Source organism: Pan troglodytes, chromosome 16, assembly GCF_028858775.2.
Source record: "Pan troglodytes isolate AG18354 chromosome 16, NHGRI_mPanTro3-v2.0_pri, whole genome shotgun sequence".
NCBI lineage: Eukaryota > Metazoa > Chordata > Mammalia > Primates > Hominidae > Pan > Pan troglodytes.
Window position 1 is genome coordinate 59,054,831 of NC_072414.2, and position 26,567 is coordinate 59,081,397.

At 48.0% G+C, this 26,567-nt stretch overlaps 1 protein-coding gene across 2 annotated transcripts in view; it reads left to right on the forward strand.

Moving 5' to 3' along the window:
• The first annotated feature begins 4,885 nt into the window (after window positions 1-4,885).
• SMAD3 (SMAD family member 3) overlaps window positions 4,886-26,567 on the forward strand; it is a 129,468-nt gene continuing 107,786 nt past the window's right edge. The window contains exon 1 of one of the 2 annotated variants that reach the window (XM_001159972.7): window positions 4,886-5,648. In XM_001159972.7, the coding sequence (XP_001159972.2) occupies window positions 5,443-5,648 (206 nt within the window). In that variant the 5' untranslated portion in view covers window positions 4,886-5,442. The remainder of the gene's footprint in view (window positions 5,649-26,567) is intronic. The other variant, XM_054667735.2, reaches the window with a different exon arrangement.

Here is a 26,567-nt window from a genome sequence, read left to right on the forward strand (position 1 = left end):
CATTTCCTTCCTTTTAAAGCTAAATAATATTCCATTGTATGGGCCAGGCACAGCGGCTCATGCCCGTAATCCCAGCACTTTGGGAGGCCGAGGCGGGCAGATCACCTGAGGTCAGGAGTTCAAGACCACCCTGGCCAACATGGTGAAACCCCATCTCTACTAAAAATACAAAATTAGCTGGGTGTGGTGGCACATACCTGTAATCCCAACTACGCGGGAGGATGAGGCAGGAGAATCACTTGAACCTGGGAGGTGGAGGTTGCAGTGAGCCAAGATCGCGCCACTGCACTCCAGCCAGGGCAATAAGAGCGAAACTCTGTCTCTAAATAAATAAATAAATAAAATTTAAAAATTCCATTGTATGACTACAATACATCTTGTTTTTCCACCCATCCATTGATGGACACTTGAGTTACTTCTACCTTTTGACTGTTGTGAATAAGGCTGCTACGAACATGGGTGTGGATATACCCGTAGTCCCTGCTTTCAATTCTTTTGGGTATATCCCCAGAAACAGAATGACCGGATCATATGGTAATTCTGCTCAGTTTTTTGAGGAACTGCCATACATACACCACAGCATTTTCCTCAGAGGCAGCACTACTTCACATCTTCACCAGCAATGTGCAAGGATTCTAATTTCTTCACATCCTTTCCAACATGTTATTTTCTGTTTTTTAAAAGCGAATAGCTGGCCAGGCGCGGTGGCTCACGCCTGTAATCCCAGCACTTTGGGATGCCAAGGTGGGAGGAATCAGCTGAGATCAGGAGTTTGAGACCAGCCTGACCAACATGGAGAAATCCCGTCTCTACTAAAAATACAAAATTAGCCAGGCGTGGGTGGCACATGCCTGTAATCTCAGCTACTCAGGAGGCTGAGGCAGGAGAATTGCTTGAACCCGGGAGGCGGAGGTTGCAGTGAGCCAAGATGGCACCATTGCACTCCAGCCTGGGCAACAAGAGCGAAACTCCATCTCAAAAAAAAAGAAAAAAAGATAATAGCCATCCTAATGGATGTGAAGTGGTTCAATGTATATCTTTTTATTTGTATAACTTCTTTCAAAATGTATATAATTATTTTGTGTATATGTAATTTGTTTTACATAGTAGCATTATGCTATTCCTTTCCCTCTGTGTCTTACTATTTTCTGTTGGAACTGTGTTTAAAATCTATACATTTGTTTTATGTACATGGAATTCATTGCTTCTCACTTTTGCATAGCACTTTATGGTATGCATGAATCACATCCATGTATATTGAGAACCTACTATGTGCTTGTACCAAGCTTTCTATATGATTTAATCTGATTCCATACAGCAATCCTAAGAAGGTGTTGTAATTATCACATTTTATGGATGAGAAAACTGACACACACAGAGTTAAGGAACGTGCCCAGAGTCACACAGCCGGAAGTGGAAGAGGTAGAAGTTTAACCCAGGTCATTCTGGTGCCACAGAAGAGCTCACACGTGTAAGGTGTTACAAAGAGCTATAGGTAGAGATCTGACCGTAGACAGAGGCTCTCTCTTAGGTGAGGGCACTCTGATAAAAGTTCTAGTCCTGATTTGGCTACTTATCTTCACAGTGCAAATCACCTTCCCTTACAGACATCACTTTCTGTCTGTGTAAGATGAAGATGATTTTAGTGCTTTTTCTAGATTCACTACTTGTTGATTAAATACCCTTGAGCTAATGGGAAAATAATCAGAATTGAAGTCAGGTGTTTGTTTCTTTCGTCTATTTGGAGTGGCCGGCCCACCTGGGAGCCACTCCAAATACACGAAAACCCTCTGATGTGTCTATTAACGAGGTGAACTGTTCATAGGATGGACTATTCCCAGGGAAACAGTTGCTGTCTCCACTTCCATCCCACCTCTCCTGAACTTTGCACTTACCATGATGAAAAATTAACTGGGCTAATGTTTCCCTCCCAAGGACAACCTCTGCAAAAGCAGGTATGGCTGGGCCCCAAAAGACCCGGTGCCAGAACAGAGTTGTACCCATCCACAACAGCCCACCCATTCACTGCCCAAAGTCAAGATCAAGAGAACATGCAGGGTCTTCTCAGCACTGGAAGAATCAGTTCCTCAGCCCTCCTCAGAGCTTTCTGAAACTGGACTTAGTCCCCCAGTGGAGGGACTTCTCTTGGAGAAACAGGCCTGAGGAGAAAGAGCTAGCCCAGAAATGGCACTTATTAGACTTGTAGGTGGGTCCAGCACTATTTTTCTGCATGCACAGCTGTTCTTGTCACACGGATGCCAGCAGGGAAGCGTGGTTCTGCCACTCTAACTAGCTGGCTGCCTAGTTATTTCCTCCCCTCAGGAAAATGAGAGGGCTGAATGAGGGCCCCTTCCCATACCATGATTTTAGAGGGTGAAGTACCTGTCAGGTCCTTCTACTTACTACATGTAATCCTCAAATCTCTCTGACGCTCTTCCTCTACAGTGCAAATCACCCTCCTTCAGCAGACATTGCTCCCTCTGTAACATAAAGGACTTGAACTACAGGAGGACAGTTACAACGCTCTTTCTGGATCCAACACTCTGCACAGTGAGAACCGCTTGCTCCATTCTTACAGCGGAGAGAACGGACGCTGTCCAAGGGGAAGAAGAGAAAGAGCCAGGATTGGAAGCCAGGCCAGTCACTGATGGATCCGGAGCCCCTCTTACTTTCTTTGGCTACCTCTCAATGGTTGGACTTGTTCAGGTTAAGATTAACACTTTACTGGACGATGATGACTGCAAGGCCCCTGCCCATCTTTGCCCACTCAGTCACATCATCCTCATCCCCACCCTTTGATGCTTCTCTAGGCTGTGAACGCCTTGAAAACCTTAGTCTTTTATTTCGGAAGTTCAGGAACTGAATAGGAGGGCTGCAACTTAGAGCTGCTCCGTCAATGTGTGTTATACTTATTTGACCTCCCTCCACCACTTTTCATGGCATTAGCAATGCAAACCTTTTCACATGAGCTTCCCACAGCCACCCTAGGAGATCGCGAGGGAAGCTACCTCTAGCCCCATTTTACAGGTGAGCAAATAATCCTTGCAGTGTTAAAACAGTGTGCCCGTGTAGAGAACTGTTTTGCAAAGAGCTCGATCAATGATGTCATCTTTGCCTTCCGTGACCCAGGCAGCTGGGTGCAGTGTCAAGATCGGAGACTGAGGCTTCAACAAAGTACTGGGTTCAAATTCCAGCTCTGCCACTTGGAATCCTGAGTAAGTAATGTAATCTCTCTGTGCCTCCGTAAACGTGAGGCAGAGGAACATCTACCTCACCAACCACTGTTAAGATTGAATCAAAGGGCAGCAGGCGGGCTACCTGGAATGAAGAAAGCAATCAATAAATGTGGATTGTGTCATCCTTGTCTCTCTTGACGGACGGGAAGAGGACAGTGAAACCTAAGACCACAGCGGCAGCGCGTTAACAGGAGGACCAGCAAGGAACGGAAGCCAGGTTGTCAAGACTCAGTTGGGTTTCACGTATTCTCCTTTTCAGGCGGGTATTTAGGAAGAGAGGAGGGTGAGGAGCACAGCGCACTTCTGCAGCAGCAGCTGCGGATTGGCTTGTGGGAGGCGGTTCTCTGAAGCAAGGCAAGGGCCCCTGCCGCTTCTGGGCTGACTTTGTGGATTCCGCCACACCTCACAGGGCTTTGTAACTCCCCACCCACTTGAGGGTTGCAGATAACTTTTTTTTTTTTTTTTTTTTTTAACAAAGCAGGGGTGGGGGTGGGAGATTCCTGCTGTTAAAAACAAACAAAGGGCTTAGACACCGGCTAGTCGGCTGCGGGAGGCAGCAAGAGAAAGGCCGAGGGGCCTGGAGTAGCTCCTGAAAACCGCCGAGGGCCCTGCGGGCAGACGCCCCTGAATTCTTTTGGTGGAGAGAAAAGCCGCGGAGCTCCCCAATGTGCCAATTGGTTTGTTGTTGTTTTGCTTTTTTTGAATACACAAACTCTCCGAAAACTCCTGTCTTGCCCCACTTTTTTGTGAGTTCATTGCTTTGGAAACAAAACTCTCTTCCATTTATTGGGAATTATCAAATTTCCGATCCTTCTCTATCAGGAGATCCAGCAACAAACACCCTGTTATGTAAATTTCTTTCAAAGATAAATTCGAAAGCGCCTCCATTCATTCCTTCAAGAACTCAACAGATGTCCTTGAGGCTCATTTTCTGCCGGGCACTCGGTTCACAAGGCTCAAGAGACCCCTGGCTCCAGCCATTGTCCAGGTTGTCACTGGTGTCCCCAGCTCTCCACTTCTGAGGACCCACTTCTCACCCCCTCCTCCTCCGCACACGTTCCCGAGGCTCTCGGCCGGTGTGATCTCACCGACTAGAGAATAAAAACAGCCCAGGGGCGCCAGCGCCGGCCAAGGGCCTTGACGGGGATCAGCGAGCGCGAGGCCAAGTGCGGGCCCCAACTTCCTGGGCCCGGGCCTTCCGCGCGCCCCCTCTCGGGCTCGGGTCCTCTCCAGGGTGCACTCGCGTCCGCACGGCGCTTACTTGCTGCGAGTCCAACCCTCTCCGGCCCGCAACTCCAACCGAGCCGCCTGAGTGTGGACTCCGAGAGCGGACGCCACGGGCCGCGCTCAGCCCTCCCGCCCGAGGCCCCTCTCGCCGTGTTTCCCAGGACTTCCTCCCCGCGCCCGCCCGACTTCAGGTCGGGGTCGCGCAGGGTCCCGCGCGCTCCAGCCAGGACTGCCGCCGCCCGGGTCGCCCACGTGGGCATGCTGGGCGCGGGGTGGTGGCCGGCCGGGCGCCCTCCCCGGAGCAGGGGGCGGGCAGGGCGCCCGCGGGAGGAGGTGGCGGGGCGCGGGGGAGGAGGCGGGGAGCCCCGGCGGCGAGGGGGCGGTGACAGCACTTGGAAAGGAGGCTGCACGCGGATTTGCATGAAACACAGACTGGGAGCGGGCGGGAGCGGGAGCGCGGCGCACGCCCCGGGCCGGCCCAGCCAGCGAGCGAGCGAGCGAGCGGCGAGCCGGGAGGAGGAGGGTGGCGGGGCGGTGAGGCCGCAGAGGCGGAGGGATCTGCGCATCAAAGCTAGCGAGGCGAGCGAAGTTTGGCCGGGGGTTGGACTTTCCTTCCCGGAGGCGGCACCCAAACAGCTACCCCGTGCGGAAACCCAAACTTCTGCTGCCACTTGGAGTCTCGCGGCTGCCGCCACCGCCCCGCGTTCGGGGCCTTCCCGACCCGGCACTGCTGCCGTCCGCCCGCCCGGCCGCTCTTCTCTTCGCCGTGGGAGCCGCTCCGGGCGCAGGGCCGCGCGCCGAGCCCCGCAGGCTGCAGCGCCGCGGCCCGGCCCGGCGCCCCGGCAACTTCGCCGAGAGTTGAGGCGAAGTTTGGGCGACCGCGGCAGGCCCCGGCCGAGCTCCCCTCTGCGCCCCCGGCGTCCCGTCGAGCCCAGCCCCGCCGGGGGCGCTCCTCGCCGCCCGCGCGCCCTCCCCAGCCATGTCGTCCATCCTGCCTTTCACTCCCCCGATCGTGAAGCGCCTGCTGGGCTGGAAGAAGGGCGAGCAGAACGGGCAGGAGGAGAAATGGTGCGAGAAGGCGGTCAAGAGCCTGGTCAAGAAACTCAAAAAGACGGGGCAGCTGGACGAGCTGGAGAAGGCCATCACCACGCAGAACGTCAACACCAAGTGCATCACCATCCCCAGGTGGGGGCCCGCCCGGGGGACCCGGGGGCACGTCGGCCCAGCCCCCTGGCACTGCGGGGCCGACCCAGTGGGGCTGGAGATGGGAAGAGGGAGAGAGAGGGAGGGAGTGAGACTGTGTGGGTGCGTGTGTGTGAGAGTGGGAGAGCGCGGGCAGGAAGGGGGTGGGGGGACCCCAAACAAAACCATCTCTGATTTGCAAAGATCAGAGCCCGAGGCTTCCACGCGGCACTCTGGCTTCCAGACCTCACATTCCCTTTCCACCTCCGGGAGGGGAGAGCGGGTTGCTGCGGGACTCGGCCGCCCCCACTCCGGGGAGCTGGGGCTGGAAGTTGAGGCCCGCTTTGTTCGGCTCCGCGGGCCGGAGCCCCTCCTCCGCCGCCGCCTCCCGCCCCCGCTGCCCGCGCTCGTGGAGGTGGTGGTGTCTTTGCGTTTCTTTTCTTCAGTCCGGTCTCCCCACTTTCCTCTACAGGAATGCGGTCCGTACAGCTGGGGCTGTGGGTGAGGAGCGGGAGCCTAGTGATTGACAGATTCCTTCTTCGTTCTTTCTTTGCCTTCGGGATTAGCATTTTTATCGAGTATTTTTAGACTCGGTTGTGCCAGTCTCCCGCCCCCTGAGCATGCACGCACTTTGGTTGCAGTGCAGTGCTCTGACTTCCAAATGGGAGAGACAAGTGGCGGAAAATAGGGTCTTCTCCCACCTCCCACCCCCCCATCCCGACTCTTTTGCCCTCCTTTTGGTCCAAGAGATTTTGAAACCGTGCAGAACGAGGGAGAGGGGCAGGCTGCAGCCGGGCAGATAACAAAACACACCCCAAAGTGGGCCTCGCATCGGCCCTCGCATTCCTGTAGAGCCTTCCTTCCCAAAGCGCGCTGCCATCTGTCTGGATCTCCTTTATCCTTCCCGTTGCGCGCTAGCTAGGTCGGGCGGGAGCCCACAGATGGCTGATAGAAGGGGTCAGTGACTTCACTCCCCCAGGGCCTTCCTTAGCTTAGATGTGCCTGGCTGGGAATTGGGGGTGCGGTTACCTTGGCTTCCTATCTCTACCTCTCAGCCTCCTTTGATTCTGAACCAAGGGAGAGAGCGTGTGTGTTGGGGGCTGGCTGTTTTGGGGCTCCCAGGCTGCCGAGGAATGAGTAGAAAGCACCAGGGACTGTCAGCCGCAAAGGGATTGTCATCCCTGCCCCTGGGCCAGGGTGGACTCCATCCTTGGCCACCTGCTTGGGGCAGTTGTACAGGGGCTGCCAGGCGAGTCAGGCAGGCACAAAGCAACATCTGTCCACGGGAACCGAGGGCAGGCCTCCCCTGGAAATAAATGCCACATATGGTGGGAGTGCGGACTTAAATTTTTTTTAACTGGGTGGATCCAGTCAATAAAGGGGGAGGGAAGGCGGTGTGCTGTCTGGGGAAGTCTCTGGGCGTGTGATCGGGAGCCAGAATTGACTTCAGAGGAGGTGGTGTGATGTGATGGTCAGAGAGACCTGGGATTTGGTTCCAGCTCTGGTTGTTAATTCTTCTGTATTCCTTCCGTGGGGGTGGCTGGGGTAGAGTGGGTGAGTATGCTACTTCTCTGTCTGGGGAGGGGTCTGCCAAACCTACCTTCTCCTTATCTGCCTGGGTGCATTGAAGACAAGTGCTTTATGTATTGAAACAGAAAAAAAAAGTGGTATCAATTATAAAACAGGCAGCTGTGAAAAGTGTTTCACAGTTTACAAAGCACTTTCACATGGTTTTCTGAGGTCCTCAAAAAAAGACAGAAAGCAAGCAAGCAACCAGCCATGCAAAGTAGATAAGGTTGTTAGGCTTAAGATTATCACATTTTTAAAGCAGAGGAAACCTTAAAAGAGAGAGGTGAAAATGCTTGAGTCATAGACATGGGGTTCTGACTGAATGTGCTCTTTCTGCTGCCCCATGCTGCTTTATACTTTGAAGATCCTGAATACATTCTTTGCTGAATGCTAAAGCTGTGTTAGCTTGGGGAGGGCCCTGTGGATCTTTGTATGTGCGGTTGCTTCTTTAATCTTTAGGCTGGTGATAGCTTGGCAGAGAGGCCTTGCTTTCCCTTGCCTTGGTAGGAGTTTGTCCTCTGTGGGGCCATACCTTTGGCCTGCCTTTTCCTCTTCCAAAGTCCTGCTGAGACTTTGGAAGCCTAAGACGTGTGAACGCTTTGGATGATTCTGAGAGTTCAAGCCAACCTGCCCTGTGGCCTTCTCGTGACTTTGTTAGGACTGAGGCATCTTCTGCCTGCCTGGATAGGACTGAATACAAAAGTAGATTTTTTTTTTCATCTTTTTTTTCAGTTAGGGAAACCCAGTTGCTTGGGTGGATCCAGACAAAATGGATTTTCATCCTTGGATTTTGTGCCCACGCCTCTGGGTCACCTTGTGTCCCTTGGCAACAGCTGCTGCTGTTTTGGTCGTGGGCAGAAAACTAAAGGCCACGTCTTGGGGAGGTGGCTGGTTTGGCCCTGTGCTGGTGATATCAATGTGTCTGCTAAGCCCCATAGATTGCAGTGTTGCTTGTCAAATTGTCTGCTTTCACCACAACTGCCTTTTAGTTTGGAAAGTAGAGAAAGGAAAATGTTTAACTTAGTCATTCCCCCTGTGTGTAGGGGGTTGGTCACTGGGTGCTTAAAAACACTCCGCAAGATCTGGACTCTGGGGTTTAAGGAGCCCTCAGTCTAAGGAGATTAAGCCAAGTGTGTTTTGGCTAATATATAATCATGAGCAGCAACAGCAACATTTGGCAATTAGAGCTGTATACTAGGGACTTCCAGACCACAGGCTTGCTTCTCTGTGACACCAGCTCTGACTTGTTTCAATTATCAGTGGAGCTGGCGTGATACACACTTATCGACATAAAGAAGGTGAAAGAGATTGGTGCCAAGGAAGTGGTAAGAGCTTCATTTAGATACACCAACAAAGGGGCTGTCAGGATACTCTGAGGTCTGGCAGGATTGGCAGAATTTACACAAGTTTTATAACAGCCTCTCATTCCTCACCTGCTTGAGTACCTGAGTAAAGCTGCAGGTATCTTCCTTGCCAGTTTATAAGAATGGAATCAAAGCATTTGCCACTGAATGAGAGTTGGTGTGTGAGCGTTATATGAGGAATAAGGAGCTCGGCACACTTAAAACTTAGTTTTCTGGTAGACACTGGTAGCTTGTACTTCCACCAGGGAATCCATGCCTTGGCCTCGTTGTTGGGAGCTAGACCAAGCTTAAAGCATTGCTTGTTTGGAAGGGAATTTGGGCTTTCTTGTGTCAGAGCACCCAGTCCAGTGGAAAATTGGAGAATTGAAGCAAACATTAGGTCTGACACACAGCATCTACTCCCTCCCTGTGAATCTGATCTTTTTTTTTTTTTGGAGACAGAGTCTTGCCTTGTTGCCCAGGCTGGTGCGCAGTGGCATGATCTTAGCTCACTGCAACCTCTGTCTCCCGGTTCAAGCGATTCTCGTGCCTCAGCCTCCCGAGTAGCTGGGATTACAGGCGCCCGCCACCACGCCCAGCTAATTTTTGTATTTTTAGTAGAGACGGGGTTTCACCATGTTGGTCAGGCTGGTGTTGAACTCCTGACCTTGTGATCTGCCCGCCTTGGCCTGCCAAAGTGCTGGGATTACAGGCGTGAGCCACCGCACCTCACCGAATCTGATCTTTTACTGTAGCCTCCTCTTATTATCTCCTTGACTTTTGCCAGGGTACTCCCACTTTGAGAAAGGAAAAAGATCCTAGTCTTTAGCATGCCTTTTCCAGATTTCTGGGGATAGACCTATTACTAAGGCTGTAGAGGCCTCCCTCTTCTCTTGGCTGCAGTTCAGAGCACCATGCCCGTGTGGCCCATTGGAAGCAAGCCCCCTTCCAGCTGCTAGGGAGGTGGTCCATTATCTCTTTGCTCTTGTTAAGTTTGATTAGGGGAGTTCCACGTAGGGCCTGAGAAGAGGAGGTTCCTGCAGGACAATAGGTAGCTGATGAGGGATCTGACTCAGCTGCAGCTGAACCTAGGCGCCACTTGACGTTCCCTGGGAACATTTAGAACCTTGGAACATGCTGCTTGCACCTGGGAGTGGAATGTTTGCAGACAGCCCCTCTGTTGTTACAGGGCTGGATTTTGTTGATTTATTGATATTTATTGGACCCCTCCCGTGTCTGAGTCAATTTTGTAGGTACCAGAGGAGGATGTAGAGACACGTTTGAAAAGTTCCAGCCTCTGAGAAGCTTACACATCAGTAAGGGAAACATTAATAGGGCATTATTTGAGTATCTAACTGCTATCTCTTTCTCATTCCCAGCTACCAGTAGAAATATGAGATCTAGTATGGATGATTTTTGATGGGGGCGGGCGTTGATGTGCCTTTTAAATATTGTAGAATTCACTGTGTTAGGAAATAAAATAATGACAGGCATCTGTTTTTGCTGGAAAAAACACAAAATTCAGGTCCTGTACCTACCATTTTACCACCTGCAAGGATTTGGGAATCCATTTAAGTTTCACAGCTTTTATATCTGCACCTGCCAAGTCAGGATGAGATAAGTCCTGTGGAAGTGTTTTGTGAACCAGAGAATTTGACAGGTATGTTACGTTTAGACTTCATTCTGCATCATTCATTCATTATTGAATTATTCAGTCCTTCGTTGAGAACATACTACAATGACCACAGCAGGGTCCCTGTACTCAAAGAGCTCCCTGTCTAGAGCGGGAGACAGACTTGCCCAAAGGTATGGGGCATGAGCTGCGGCTGAGGAATGTGCTAAGTGCCCAGCAATGTGGAAACACAGTTAATTCTGTGGGAGGAGGTGTAGAGAGGAGGAGAACCCATGAGAGGTGGAAAACTAAGAAGGGGACAAGGGTTATCCAAAGGAAGCTTTTTGGACTGCAGTATGATGTTGGGAACTTTTTGGTACATGGGGATAGTTCCCTATAAGAATGAGGACGTCTTTATCCTCTTTTACTAAACTGAGTGCTGCTATAAATACGTTACCTTGTAACTGGCACTGAACAGCTAGTGACTTGGGTGCTATATTTTACTCCACTGTAAAGCATTTTCTCTTTGAAGTAAAAAGTAAGTTAGTACTGCAAACTGAAATTCAGGTTTCCTTGGTGGGAACAGGGACTTTAGATGTATCAGCTCAGAATATGACAGGGAGTGTTAATAAAAAGTGGACAACTTGGCTGGGCACGGTGGCTCACACCTGTAATCCCAAGCACTTTGGGAGGCCGAGGCAGGCGGATCACGAGGTCAGGAGATCACAACCATCCTGGCTAACACGGTGAAACCCTGTCTCTACTAAAAATACAAAAAAATTAGCCGGGCGTGGTGGCAGGCGCCTGTAGTCCCAGCTACTCGGGAGGCTGAGGCAAGAGAATGGTGTGAACCCAGGAGGCGGAGCTTACAGTGAGCCGAGATCGCGCCACTACACTCCAGCCTGGGTGACAGAGCGAGACTCTGTCTCAAAATAAATAAATAAATAAATGAAAAGTGGACAACTTGCAGATGGTTGTTTTGAAATTCAAAGCTTCGGTGTGACCTAGCTTCTCGTTTCTCTAGTTAACACTTGCTGAGAATAAATCCTAGACGCCTGAGTTTCTGAATGAACATAGGTGCTTTTAGTGGTATATTTTTTAAAAAGTCTTTGCAAGGGTGAAGTTTTAAATGACAATTTTAATAACAGAAAAAAGTATGAATACAGTCACATTTAATTCTGATGAGAAATGCAAGAAGTTGATGAAATCGAAAGAATTTGTTTCAAGCTTATCACATCAGGAATCCAACTAAATGAGTTAAAAAATAAATATTGGTTTAATAATGTAAACATGTGATTGCTGTATTATTATAATGGAATAAAATTAACACGATTTAATGAACTGAGCGACCATTAATTTTTACTTGTTAATTTATTAGGAGATTTCAATGCCATTTGATGCACAGTACAGCCAGTATTCTGCGTGAGCTCCTTAATGAAATAAATAGGACCAAGCAGGGCTTACTTCAAATTGGAATCAGCTTTCATTCCTGTTAACCTTATTCTCCCACCTTTATTCACCTCTCCTTCAGCTTCCTGTAATTGCAATTAAGTTCTCTAAGGTTGGAATGCAGTTTTCTTAATCAGCAAGTCTCATCAATAGTCCTAATTGACTTTTGCCCTTTTCTCCTTTGCCATATTGACTGATTAAAACAAAAGCAAAACTTAAAGACTCCATTCCCTCCCCCAAATCCACATCTCATAGTGTTGGTTGGCTGGCAAGAGAACTGCCCAAGAAGGCTGCTCATGATGGCAGCCTGCTGAATGTGCAGGGGGTGGAAGTTCACCAGCCATGTGCAGACGTGAATGGCTGGTGCAGTGTTGGATGGGACTAGCTCCTCCCTAAGGAGGGGTATGACCTTCTGTTGGCCTCTGACAAGTCCCTGAGCCATGGAGCCTTCAGTCTTCCCATCTTCAAGCACAATGGTTCCTGGAAACAGTGGGAAGTTGCCATCCTAAGCCCACCCTACAGAAGTTTGGTTTCTAATTTTACTGTATTCTAAGCTTTAGAACCGAGACAATTCCAAGAGAACGTGTCCAGTTCATTTTTATGCCTTCCTTTAATGCCGTACCAGGTGCTAATTTCTGTGCCAGATAATGCGGACAAAATAGTGAATAAGGCAGATACTGTCCCTGGTGCCTTCTGTAGCTTCTAGTCCACTGGCTGTGAAACACAGGTTCTTTGGAGTTGTAAGAATGCTGTATGTGTTCACTCTTTAGCTAATTTGTAAATACTGTTTTTTTGGTGCCAAACAAACCAAATCCCCCAAGCTCTGCAGTTTATTGACTTGACAAGGATCTCTCTCTCTCTCTTTCTCTTTCTCTCTGTATAACATTATCCTTTGTTTCGACTTAACAGTTTGAGAAATAAACAAATCTATAGCATACTATCCACTGTTGGTTATCTAAGGCCCTTCCTATAAACAGCAGCCTGCCACAGTGGCAACTGCTGTAGAATGTTTTGGCAGAGACTCAGTTTAAAATGAAAACACAGTAGAAGCCTATTAATTAAGAAGTTTGGCTAATTCTGGACTAGGCAAAAGTTTGTTTAGCAGGCCTTTTTGCCCCATAAATGCTGTCAAAGAAAAATTAATAAACAAGAGTTTGAGGATTATTTTGGAGGTAGGAGTCAGCAGACCTTGGTAGGTTCTAGACGTGGCTCTGTTTCTGATTAGCTGTGTGACCTGGGACAAGTCACCTTCTTTGGGCCTCGAATGTTCTCAACTGGAAAATAGGCTAGATAAACTCTATTGGAGGGCCTTTCTAACTTGGAATTGGTATTCATACAAGCATTTTATTTTATTTTTTGAGATGGAGTTTCGCTCTTGTTGCCCAGGCTGAAGTGCAATGGCGTGGTCTTGCCTCACTGCAACCTCCGCTTCCCAGGTTCAAGTGATTGTCCTGCCTCAGCCTTCTGAGTAGCTGGGATTACAGGCATGTGCCACCACACCCGGCTAATTTTGTATGTTTATCAGAGACCAGTTTTGCCATGTTGGCCAGGCTGGTCTCCAACTCCTGGCCTCAAGTGATCTGCCCGCCTCGGCCTCCCAAAGTGCTGGGATTCCAGGCTTGAGCCACCGCGCCTGGCCACATACAAACATTTTAAAAGCTCCCAGTTGCACGCATCTAGTTGATCAGTGAATGACAGATCTTTCTTAATTATTCATGTTCCAAGACTCTATCAGCCTGGTGTCAATTAATTTACATAAGTAAAAATAATAAAATTGTAATTCAGCCTTTAATTTTGGTGATTTCCCTCCCTCTTCCTTGCCTCTTCCTTACTCTGTGAGTCTAAATCAGTGAAATTTAACTACAAAGGAATATGAAAATAATGCTAGGATGAAGACGTGGAGGCTGTGCCTCTTGAGGTGCAATGAACAGTTTTTCTTCTTTTGTTGCTATTTTTGACTATTCTAAGAACAGGAAGTTTACTTAAACTAATGACCACAGATGCCTAAAAATGGTTAAATGTAAGAGGTAGGCATTATAGAGGATACCTGTGGAAAATGTTTGCTCATATGTCAAAGTTTACCCAGGAAGCTTCCTTTATTTATTTCCAAGCATCTATATAAAGAAAGGCTGCACTTGATTGCGTAAGCATGAGCCTTTTGTTAGGCAGCGTGGATGTTGCAAGTTTAAACCCCAACTAGGAAATGAAAAGTGAGTTTCCTCCTAAATAGTTCTTTTTCAGTATCACATGGCTCTCCCAGCTTACATCTGGCAAGTTTTTCTCTTGAGTGCTTTGCCGGTAGTTTAGGACTCCAGTATTGTATTGTATTGTTTGTTTGTTTCTTTATCTCTGTCTCTCTCTTTTTTTGTTTTTTGAGATGGAGTCTTGCTGTGTCGCCCAGGCTGGAGTGCAGTGGCGTGATCTCAGCTCACTGCAACCTCCGCCTCCCAGGTTCAAGCAGTTCTCCTGCCTCAGCCTCCCATGTAGCTGGGACTACAGGCGCCCGCCACCACGCCCGGCTAATTTTTGTATTTTTAGTAGAGATGGGGTAGGACTCCAGTATTAAGAAACACTGTGTATGGCTTTGCCTTTGAAACCTACAGAGTTATGAATCTGGTCCCTTTTGCTGCTAAGTGTTGCATCACAAACTGCCAAGCCAAGTTGTAACTCTGAGGTGTCACCATTTTTTTTTTCTTTTCAACTGGACATTTGAAAATAGTAATGCTTTTTGGGTGTGTGTTTTTTAAAGGTCTGTTTTTACGCTGTCACTGCTCAAAAATGCCAAAAGGCATTTTTTCCTTAAAAAATCACCTCTGGGCTAAGCCCAAATGTGGAGTAATGAATCCAGAAAGGACTTTTTGAGTAGTTACAAGTGGCTGAAAGCAGGCACTGGTGATGGAAATTGGGTTTTTCCTTTTGCTTCAAATCTTCCTGGTTGTAAACTTTTTCTTACCCTTATTGAAGTCAGACTCAAGGTGGGTCTAATTTCTCCCAGCCCATGGGAAGGCAGAGTGAATTACTGCTTGTTGTGCTACCCCTTTACATTTTGTGTGTGGCTGTTTGTCTCTACCCAAACAGGTTCTTCACATATTACCTGGGGAGCAGGAGACGGGGAGGACAGGAAGAGCACAGTTGGGCAGAAGGAGCAAAGCCTCTCAAGTCTGACGGGTTTGGGTTTGAGTCTGACAGTTATTAGCTATGTGGTGACCTTGGGTACTTTGCTTCAACTTATTGAGCCCCAGTTTCTGCATCTGTAAAATGAGGATGAAACTACCTACTTCATAGAAATCAACCCAAGTGGCCGGGCATGGTGGTTCAAGCCTATAATCCCAGCACTTTGAGAGGCCAAGGTGGATGGATCACCTGAGGTCAAGAGTTCGAGACCAGCCTGACCAATATGGTGAAACCTCGGCTCTACTAAAAATACAAAAATTAGCCGGGCGTGGTAGCGGGCGCCTGTAATTTCAGCTACTCAGGAGGCTGAGACAGGAGAATTGCTTGAACCTGGGAGCCAGAGCTTGCAGTGAGCCAAGATCGCACCATTGTACTCCAGCCTGAGCAACAGAGTGAGACTCTGTCTCAAAAAAAAAAAAATCAACCCAAGTGAGATAAGATGTATTAAGTACTTTGCCAGTATCGATCATAATACATAGTAGATGCTTAGTAAACACTCATTTTTCCTTTCCAAGGGGAAATTTGGCAGATGATGTCCGTCGACTCCAGTAGGTGATCCCCTTCCCATCCCGACACACTTGCTCACAGAGCATTCTCCTTTGGAGAGTCTCAGTTGATATAGGAAAAGGATCTACTTCAACACACACAGAGAACATACAGACATGCCACTTGTTGATGTAAGGCTTGGCAGGCTATTGAAAGAGAAACAATTCATATTCTTAGGCGGTTCTGCCCTCCCCCATCACCTTCTCTATCATTATTCTTAAAAATTTGTTTGGTCGACTAAAAATAATAGTACTAAAAACAAACTTTGATGAATCAGGTCTCCTGGGGCGGGGGATGGGTAAGATCCTGAAGCAGAAACGCAGTGACTCACGCGCCTGTCACTGATAGCTGCCCGTAAGTGCATGGAAGTGCATGATGTTTATTGTTGCTGGTGTTTTTTTGAGGCCCAAGTTGGAATGCACTTCCGGCTCCCCCTCAAGTACTAGCTTACTGGTTAGGTGGGCTGTTGAGTGAGAATGGTCAGGTCCAGAAACTCATGGCTCTGAAATGACCCAGACGTGGTGGCTATACCCTTGACTGCCCTCAGATACGTGCAAGAGGGAGCTCACGCTTCAAGAGTCATGCTTTGGCCCTCCACCTGGCTGTGCTCCTCTTACTGGGGCAAGGAGACTGTAGGGCCAAGGGACAGGCCCATCTAGAGCAAGCACTTCCTTTTTCCAGATCATGCTCAGAGGCCTGGCCCTTCCAGTTCCCTGCATCAGTGTCTTGAGCCTGTTTCCAAGTCCTGCGTGGGCCTCTTCCCCAGGTCTGTTTTACTTGAGGGCAGACTGTGTTGGCCATGGACAGCATGTGTACCTGTGGGACCAATGGCTGGGCAAGGGGTGCAGGGGCATGAAGGAATTGGCTAGAGCTTGGACTTGTGGCCTGGGGACTCTACTTGGGTGTGCACAAGGCCTCTGAAAGTTATGGGTGGTGCTAGGGATGGGCTGAGATCTTGGGCTGGGTCTCTCTGAGCTTCCACATTCCATTGTGAAACCAAGAGGTCAGGGAATCCTAAATTCAAACCTGGACTTATTAAAGTATTGGTCAAGGCAGGATGATAGAACGCATTCTGTGTAACCATTTGTTACCTTGATTTCTGTCTTTAAATACTACGTATGGTGTGTAGGCCTTCCTCTGTATTTTTGCTCTTAGGGCAGGCATTTCTGTATGTATGTATGTATGTACGTATGTATGTATGTACGTATGTATGTATTTTTGTAGCATCCGCTCAGTTGCGTGGCCACAACTGAATCCCAGTCCAGGTGGCACCATTATATGGGTAGCATTTTGGAGATGTTCACAGGAATTGATTTCCCTCACCCTCAACCCAGGCCAGAGTGAATTTAATGCAGATGAGGGAGAAGGTGCTACATATTGTAGCTGCTCATTCAAAAAGTGGAGCAGAGAGCTGGACCACTGAAAGTGCCTTCGTTTGCTGGAAATCTTTATTAAGTACCAGAGATATAGAGATGAAGTCGTGTCTCTGAACTGCTCAGAGGCAAAAAGGGACACCAGTAACCACAGTTATGGTGGGCCTGTGGAAGAGACACTATAGTGAAGGTCAAACAAAATATTTGGGAGCCTAGAGGAAGAGCAGGTCTATTTCTGGAGGTATCAGAAGGCTTCACAGAGGAGGCAGTGCTCAAATGGGGCCTTGAAGGATGGATAGGAGTGTAGGAGTGGAGTGGGAGGCAGCACAGAGCACAGACCAGACTGCGGAAGGGCCTGACGTCTAGGGAAGGCAAGACAGTTTAGGGTGGCCAGAGTGTGGATGAGGGAGTGGGCAGAGAGGAGTTGGAGAAGGATGTTGTCAAGGGCTTTGGTTTGCCAAACTTCGTACTTTGTGTTTGGACCTTGCTCTGTAAGTGTCCAGGAGATTTTAAAGCAGGGGAGTGGCACGGTGAAAGCCACCACTCTATCGTTTCTTGTTTCATTTCCTCCTCTTACCCAGTGGCTGTTAACAGCAGGTTTTCTGCCCGAGTTATCCAGGTCAGAGTCATAATCCCTTACAGTACCATGTGGACAGCTTTAGGCTATGTCTGGACCAGGTTGAAAATAGTGTTTTGTTCACTGTCAGGAGAGAAGACATGTTGTTCAGCCAGGAGGGCTCAGGGAGCCCAGGCGTTCAGGTAATTAGCCAGTGAGTCATGTCAGCCTTTTGATATGGATACCTTGGGAAACTAAGTGGGGTGTTGCTGGCCTCCATGCAGATGCCTGGTCTACCCAAGCACAGGCCCCCAAATTAGATCCCGGCCTCTGCTGGGTCTTCCCTGTGCCTGACACAGTGCCTTCATGTGGACCGTCTCTGGTCAGTGTTTTTAATTTCTTTGTTGTTGATCATCAATCAAGGCCAGGCTTTCCAATTCCAGACCACACTGCAATCAGTGAAACTACCTAAATTCAGTACTGCAGACCCATAGCAGGATGTATGTTTATTGAAAACAGATTATATTCCTTAATGAGAGAGTAAAACAGCATGTTTAAATCAGTATTCTTCATTACTTTTATCATTGAGAGATTGGGTATTATTTACCTCGCCTTTAGAGGGTCAGCTTGGTGGTGGTGGTGGTGGTTTAAGTTGCTGGGTTTTTAAAAGATTGAGTTTCATGTCCAAGGACTGATTCTAGTTCATGGGCTGTTTTTGAAAACATTGCTAGAAACCTCTTAACTGAAGGCAAGACCAGGGGCAGCCTATTGCTGCGGAGTGCCCTGGGTTCAAATCCCTGCTCCCCAACTTACTGCGGTGGTGACTGTGGACATGTTGTTTAACTTATTTGAGCCTCCTTTTCCTCATCAGTAAAATGGGAAAAACAATGACCTCCCTCAAGGAGGGATGTTATTGAAGTTATTTATTTAAATCAGATTAGATTTATTTTAGATTAAAAGCTTCTTGCAAGCTGTGAAATGTTTTGCAATGTCACATATTATTATTATTATTATTTTTTTTTTGAGACGGAGTTTCGCTCTTGTTGCCCAGGCTGGAGTGCAAAGGCGTGATCTTGGCTCACGGCAACCTCCGCTTCCCGGATTCAGGCGATTCTCCTGCCTCAGCCTCCCGAGTAGCTGGGATTACAGGCATGCACCACCATGCCTGGCTAATTTTGTATTTTTAGTAAAGACAGGGTTTTTCTATGTTGGTCAGGCTGGTCTCAAACTCCCGACCTCAGGTGATCTGCCCGCGTCAGCCTCACAAATTGCTGGGATTGCAGGTGTAAGCCACCGCGCCTCGCCCCCCGCATATTATTTCTTTATGGTGTAGAACTCACTAACACTGCTAAAAACCCTTTCTGACAGAGATGGGAGTTAAGGCTTCTAAGTTCACACCCAGATTTCCACAGAGACCTTAGAGACAATCATAAATATTGCACAAAATTATATTGGAATATTAGCTCGGGGCACATATGCTCTGGTGCCTTGTACTAGAAGCTTAGGTGAGCTGTTACTTTTGGCCATGTCCAAGCATTTGACTCAGAAGATGGTCGAGTCAGCAGTGTTGACTGTTAGCACATCACCTAAGCCCACTCACATGGGGTGATCCTGGTACGTGTTGCATGGACTGAGTGTCAACTGCATGCTGAGTGTATGCCGGAGGGGGTGATCTCCTTGATCTTATTTACTTACCTACAGTACTCTGGGTACTTATGTATTTATGTTTACAGAGGAGGAGGCTGAAGCATTGAGGGGTCAGTGGCAGAACAGGAATCTTAACTCTGGTCTCTGGTTCCTAGTTCTCTGCGCTCTACCCCATAGCCCCTCAAGAAAGGATGGCCATTGTTGTCCTCATACAAAAAGCTATGACATTGCTATCATTATTCTCATTTGGTAAACGACAGAAACAAGGTTCAGATTACTTAGGTAAGTTGCTTTAAGTCTCAGGCTAAGGGCTGGAGCCGGATTTGCCACTGAAGCTCTACCCCTTCTAGAATCTAGGGTGACTACATAATTTATCAAACAAACCAAGACGTTTCCAAGAGTGACAAGGGGCAGCATTATTAATTATGGCCACTATTAATTACGGTCCTTGGCCATAAATCAGGACCGTCCAGGCAAACCTGGGTAATAGTCACCCTGCCTCTGGTCTTGATACCTGACCAAGGTAATGGAGAATTGGATCCGCCAGCTCATGTGCTGTTGCTTAAGTGGAAGGGAATGTGCAAATTATGTCCTGCTATTCTAAGTGAAAGGACTTGCCCAAGGTCATGCAACAAGTTGGCAATGTAATATTTTAAAACTGGACGAGATGTTGAAAACATGGTAAAGTTAGCACTAGAGCTTAATTAACTGGAGTAGGAGTTAGGGAACATTTGGCTATGCTGATGTCTACTACTGAAGGGAAAGGAGGTGGAGGTCAAGGTCAGGTGTGTATGGAGCAGGTGGGGGTGGCAGTGGCAGGGCATTCACGTGGCTCTACTACGTCGGCACCATCATCAGGCCCTGTCCCTTTGAAGTCCGGGAGATGCCACTAGGCCCAGTGCAACTTGGATGATATTTAATGGCCAAGAGCAGAGACTTCTGGGACCTGACTTTTCCTGCTCTCCACTTTACTTTAGCTCTGGGCTTCAAAGGGACTGTTGGCTGGGAGTGGTGAAAGTTTAGTGGATAATCCTGCTGAAGAATTTTGGAAGGCCTTGAGGAAGGAATTAAAAATAACAGTAAGCATGCCTTTTCTTTCTCTTTGATTGTGGTCAGTGCATGGAATGTGCCAGGGCCGCTGCGGAGCAAGCACGTGGCCCCGAATAACCCCTCCCTGCCAACGGAATTCTGCAGAGAACATGTAAGGGCTGTGCTGTTTCACTCCTGCTTTGGGCTTTCAGGGTTTGTTTCCACGATCATCCAAACCTCATCCTCCTTCTCTTGCCCCAGATAATTTATTGGAAGTCTGGAGAGGGACTTGAGTTCTCTCAACTCTCCAACCAGACTGTTGCTGTGGGCGAGGCCCTGTCGGGTGAGCTCCAAGGAGAGCAGTTGGAGTGACAGAGAGGAACGGTTTCAGGCTGAGAAATGTGAAATATAAATTCAAACCAAACTTGGCACCTGTTTGGAGAACTTCAGCTGATACTACAGTGCCCCTGTCGTTAGCCTTTGTGGCTCAGCTGGGTCTTATAAATAGAACACGATGCATTTCCCCTTTTGCTACCCCACAGACACGCGGAGGCATGTGTGGGGGTGGCATGGACAGAGAGTATTCATTACTTATGCTCCAGTGCATCAGATAGTCATCGTGGGAACTGAGCCCTGGTGTCATGGGGATGACTAGGCCATCTTGTGGGTAAGGCTGGAAGCGGCTTTTGAGTCTCCTGAGTTACAGCTCTTCTTACCATTGCCAGCCTCCCTTCCCCAGCTGAGGCCCTCAGTCCTTCATGCCTGTGTGCTGCAGTAAGCCAGTTGGCCCCTTCCGTCGCGAGTCCATCCCACATTCTGTATCAGAGGCCAGCATTGCTGTATCAGGATGCTTTTGGCCAAAAGTGACTTGAAACCCAACAAATAGCTTCAATCATAAGAGGGCTTATTACTTCCACCAAGAAGGCTAGAAGCAGGAAAGTCAGGCATCAGAAGGACTCAGGAGCCTTACATCTTTCCTCCTGGCCATCTTCTCTTCAAGCTTGTCTCCTGTTGGTCCAAAGGTGGCCACAACTGTTGCAGATATTACCATCTATAAACGTTGCATCCAAGGGCAGAAAAGGGCTCCTATTCCTTGGGGGTCTCTTTAGGAAGAAAACCTTCCCCGGGAGCCTCCTGGTATCTTGTTGGTCAGTATTGTATCACATGCAGTCAATGACAGAAATAGTGGACCCTCAGAAGCCTCTCGAGGTCAAGGGCCCAGGCTATTCCTTTGACTCATCAGGGTAATTAGTATGGAGGTAGGTGCTTAGTAAATTTTATTTGGGTTAGTGCAAAAGTAATGGCAATTTTTGCCATTGAAAATAATGGCAAAAACTGCCATTACTCAGGCACCAACTTAATAATTAATGTTTGTTGGTTGCTGGTTTCCTTCACTAAGTGAGACTCCTGAACACTTACTGATGATGTCTTGCTGACTTCTGAGGACATGATGGTAAGTCTGCCCTCATGGAGCTTGCAGTCGAGGTGGAGAGATAGTGCTATAATTGTGTTTGGAGTATCTCCTGAGTAGATTGTGGCAGTCTGGTAGCTTTGGAAGAGGTGTTAAATTGAGGCCCAAGGAGACAAAAGGACCTGAGAAACAGAGCAGGGGGACTGTCTGGCCTCTGAATGCCATGCCCAGGGCCACACATTTTGTGATGCAAGCCAGGTTGTTTCAGGTTTCAAGCAGTTGCGATTTCTGTCTCCACCCCTCCACCAGTCTTATTTTCCTGTTGACAAAATGATAACAACTTGCCCTAGGGTTTGAAGTGGGGGCAGGGCACAGCGCTGAGAGCCTCCTCCCTCAGGGGAAATTTTCTAAAGTTTCTCACTGTGTTCTAGCTTCAAAACCATATGCAGTTTAATTGCATGTTTAGTATCTTTGTGCATCTCTCTTGCTTTGAATCTGCTGGAAACTTTCTCTGAAAGCATATATATAGGAAGACATAAAAATTCTATAAATGTTTAGTGGTTAAAAACAAAGTCCTGTCCAAATTATATAAAGTTTTGCCGTCATCGGACGGAACTTTCTGCAGATAGGGAATACCCTTGAGTCTTCAGTCGCAAAGAGCTAATCACTAACTTCAAGTGTGCGAGTGCCCTTTCATTCCAATTCAGAGAAAATAGAGCCTGTCCCAAGGCCTCGTGTTTTGTTTTCCTATTGATCTAGGAGCTGGGATAACTTGGAACCCCAGGGAACATCTCAGAGTTAATTAGTTTTTTGAGGTCTTCTTGTTTTTCTTGCTTGATTAAAAGAGTTACAGTTTTTGCTCTGATTGTTTAAAAAAAGAATCTATCACTGCTACTGATCCAAGAGGTGAGGGTTGGCATGGGGTGGGCACTCCAGTAAATATGTAAGTTGTCTTCCTGCCGTCTTGTCCTGGTGGAGCAGAGAGAGGTGCCTTTGAGCATGGGCCTGGAACCAACAGCTACTTTCCTGGAAAATTCTTCAGTTTCCAGAAGCAGTGGCCAGGTGAGCCGGGGCATGAAACCAGACGAAGTTGCCGCAGTGCGAGACTGGTTCTGTTTGCCTCAGTTCTGAAGTTAATGGTCCAAGTTCACCACTCATAGAGTGTCAGCCTGTGGGGGAGACGGAGGCCCTGACGGCCATGCCAGGGTGCCCCCAACCCTTTGTTTAACCACGGCTGTGGACCAGTGGTCTCAGACGTTTACCATCGCCTGTTTATAAGAGGGAAGTGTGGTCATATTTCTATCTCTCTTGTGGGCTGCACGGTTGCCTTACTGGGGTTCATGTGGGAAGTGGTTACCGTTAGGAGGAGGATGAAATAACAGTACTCACAAAAAGGCTTTGATCCAGGGATCTTTTTAAATGTCATCTTTTGGCCACTGTGTTTTTTTATTTTTATTTTTTGCTATCTGCTTTAACTTCAACGATGAGAAAATCAAACCATATGCTGGACATCATTCTCCCCAGCTGGGCTGAGTCAGAATTGCAGTTCAAACTACTTCTGCTCTCCCTGGGTTTCATGTGCTTTCAATGTGGGGATATCTTCCAGATCTGCAGTTCTCCAGAGCTAGGGACCCCTCAGCTCCAGCTGCTCTCTGGACAATACCTGAACATCCCTACAATATCTGAAATTGAATGTTTGCCATTTCTTCTTCTTTCTCCTCACACAACCTACTCTGATGTTCATGATTACTGGAGCCCCCAGGTTCTAAAAAGTGTTGAATCAGCAAGTGAACAAATAAAATGAGACCCAAAGAAACTGTGATCTTAGCATCCTGTTTTCTGGGTGAGGTTGAGGGTCCTTGGCCTCTCTTGCTGGTGGAGATGGGCTTTATGACTTTGGGGAAGTCAACTTGACTTCCTGGGTGTTGGTCTTCTCTTCTACAAAATGACAAGCTTGAAGGGAGAATCTGAAAGAATCTGTGTATCCGTTCTCAGATTTTCTTTTTTTTTCTTTTTTTTCTTTTTCTTTTTCTTTTTTTTTTTGAGATGGAGTCTCGCTCTGTCGCCCAGGCTGGAGTGCAGTGATGCGATCTCGGCTCACTGCAAGCTCTGCCTCCGGGGTTCATGCTATTCTCCTGCCTCAGCCTCCCGAGTAGCTGGCACTACAGGCGTCTGCCACCACGCCTGGCTAATTTTTTTTTTTTGTATTTTTAGTAGAGACGGGGTTTCTTTGTGTTAGCCAGGATGGTCTCCATCTCCTGACCTCGTGATCTGCCTGCCTCGGCCTCCCAAAGTGCTGGGATTACAGGCATGAGGCACCGTGCCTGGCCAGTCTCAGATTTTCATGATAGCCCTCTGAACTCTCCTTGGCTTCTTGCCTTTGGCTGTTTTCTCAATGCATATATTTTCCTGGGGGACAAATCTAAGTTTTCATCTGATGCTCTGCCTTCAGAGGGGAACCATTCCTTAATGACCTATTTAATTGTATTATCATTGTTGTTTAATTCATCACATATTTACTGAGCTTCTTTTGGTGGTGGTGGTGCCATCAGACACAGTGGTCCAGGAGCTGCAATGCGTTGCTGATGAGGATGGTCACACATAGCTCTGCCCTCATGGAGCGTCCCAGGGTGAAATGAGACCTCCCCTGAGAACCGATTCCCAGGGTAAGGGAAATCAGTCTGCAGGCAAAGAGGAATTCAAATTTAGCCTGAAGCACAGGTTTTCTGTGCTTCTAGGCACCGGCTGCATTCCAACCGTAGTGCCATAAAAATACAGGAAGGAAGGGAAACGTGTTCACAGGTTGGTTAGAGATGTGGAAACCAACAATCAGCTCTCTCTTATCCATAAGAAACTAGAATCTACTGCTGGCTTCAGTCCCTCAGACCTGCTGCTCAACAGAGTGCCCTTTCAAACCTGGGTTAGACTCTGTGCTAATGGCTTTTTTCATGAACCTCAGACAGCCGGAAAGTATATTCTTTGAGGATTACGATCGACTAGGATGCTCGGGAATCTTTAAAGAGAAGCACTATCTTGGCTATATTTGCTCTCAGTTGTTTTAAGGCCAGTGAGGAGACTGAGCATTTCAGAGGTGAAGCATTCAGAGGATGGCCTCTGAAAGCATACGGCTTAGTAAACAACTGACCCATCCTTTGTCACCGTTTTTGTCCAGCGGCTGTCACCATAGGGGCTCCTCTGGTGTGGAGGAGAGAGAATTAGAGGCAGCAGGCCTGGGTTCTAGGTCTGCCTCATTGTGAACCAGCTTCAGGACCTTGGGTGAGTCACTTTTCTGCCCTGGCCCCTGGCTTCCTCTTCTATAAACTGAAGGTGTTGGCTTAGCAGGATTTTAAAGTTTCTTCCACCTTAAAAACTCTGATTCCTGCACTTGCATTCAAAGAAATGACTCTATTACTCATTTGAATAGTTTCAGAATCACTGTATAGTCAACTCTGGACTAGAAATGGGGGCCTGCAGTTGAGGACAGGATGGAAAGAGGTTTGGGGTTCAGGGTGAGCTGTGAGGGCTAGGATTCTTGATTCCTCATGATTTGCAATTGGTTGTTGGTGTTACCATGGAAGGTTCTCAACCATGGCTGCTTTTAAAAATTTTGATGCTCAGACCACCCCTGGAGACCAGTGAATTTCGAATTTCTACAGGCCGGCCTGGGGAAATCCATGTTTTTTAACTTTCCTAGGTGATTCCGGTATGTGGCTGGGATTGAGAATCACAGCCATAGATGCTTATGTAAAGCTGTGTTCAGTGTTACAGGCGTCTGTTCTGGGTGGAAAGTGATAGTGGTTGGTCAAAAAAAAAGTGTGCACACACACACACACACAGAAAGAGAACAGCTCTAGGTTCTGGAAGTGTGTTGATTTGGTCATCACGAGTGCTGGTGGTGAGTAGTTGCCCTGAGGTTTGGAGTTCCAGTTCCCTCCTATCTCTGGGTCAGTGGTTTCTCAACATCTTTGAAGTAGTGAAACCATCTGTAGTTGGTTATTTCTGCTCAGAAACTCACAGTACAAAGTGGGGGGTGGTGCAGGGGGGTGGAGCTGGAATGGATTAAACAGGCCCTTACAAATGCCCACACTTTTTTCATGAAACTAAGTTAGAGGCCTTAGCCAACTCCAGCATACCTTAGTGTCAGTTCTTTGGCATTGCCCCGGTGGATTCTAGGGGCTGTGAAGGCTGTAGGGGTGTGTGTTACTCCCTGCTGCTTTGGTGAGAGAGTGTCCCTGTCTTTGGCTGAGAGCATCCTGTCCTGCCACTTCATCAGCAGTAGCATCTAAACAGCCCTTGAAGGGAATCAGTATCTACAGCCTAAGAAATCTGATGGGACACATCTCTCTGCATTAAAATATTAACAGAAAAGGTCAAACTGGGAAGGGGCAGCTAAGTTGGAATATCTCATTCAGGTAAAGGGATGGGCTTGTGGATCCTTAATTGGTGTGAAATGAGCCCTAGGAGGGGAGACTATATCAGTGCTGAAAGCCCTTGAGGGCTTTCACAGATGAAGGGGGATGGTATGAGAAGCTTTACAAATAACAAGGTTTGAGATGCAGTTGTAGACACATGCCAGATGTAGGTTGCTATTTTCTCAGCTCAATGAGGAATCTGTCAAGGCACTCTTAGAAATGGAAAATATAGTTCCTGCCCTCAGGAACTATAGTGTCACGTGATAGCAGTGAAGACCTTCTATGTCCTGGCCACACAGTGAGGATCAGAAGACAGAGCATGGAGAGTGGAATGGGACACATGGATCAAGGAACGTGGACCTGAGCAAGCAAAAGCAAGTCACTCGGGTCCCACTATCACATTGCATATCTTCTCCTTTTTTTTTTTTTTCTGAGACGGAGTTTCGCTCTTGTTGCCCAGGCTGGAGTGCAGTGGCGCGATCTCAGCTCACTGCAACCTCCACCTCCCAGGTTCAAGCGATTCTCGTGCCTCAGACTCCCAAGTAGCTGGTATTACAGGCACCTGCCACCACACCTGGCTAGTTTTTAGTAGAGATGGGGTTTCACTATGTTGGCCAGATTGGTCTTGAACTCCTGACTTCAGGTGATCTGCCCACCTCAGCCTCCCAAAGTGCTGGGGTTACAGGCATGAGCCACAGCACCGGCCTCTTCTCCTTTCTAACGTGATGTCAGTGTCTCTGGGAAGCAGCCTTAGTTGGCACCTCACTGGTAGCAAGAATGACTTCATGTTCTTGCTCCCAT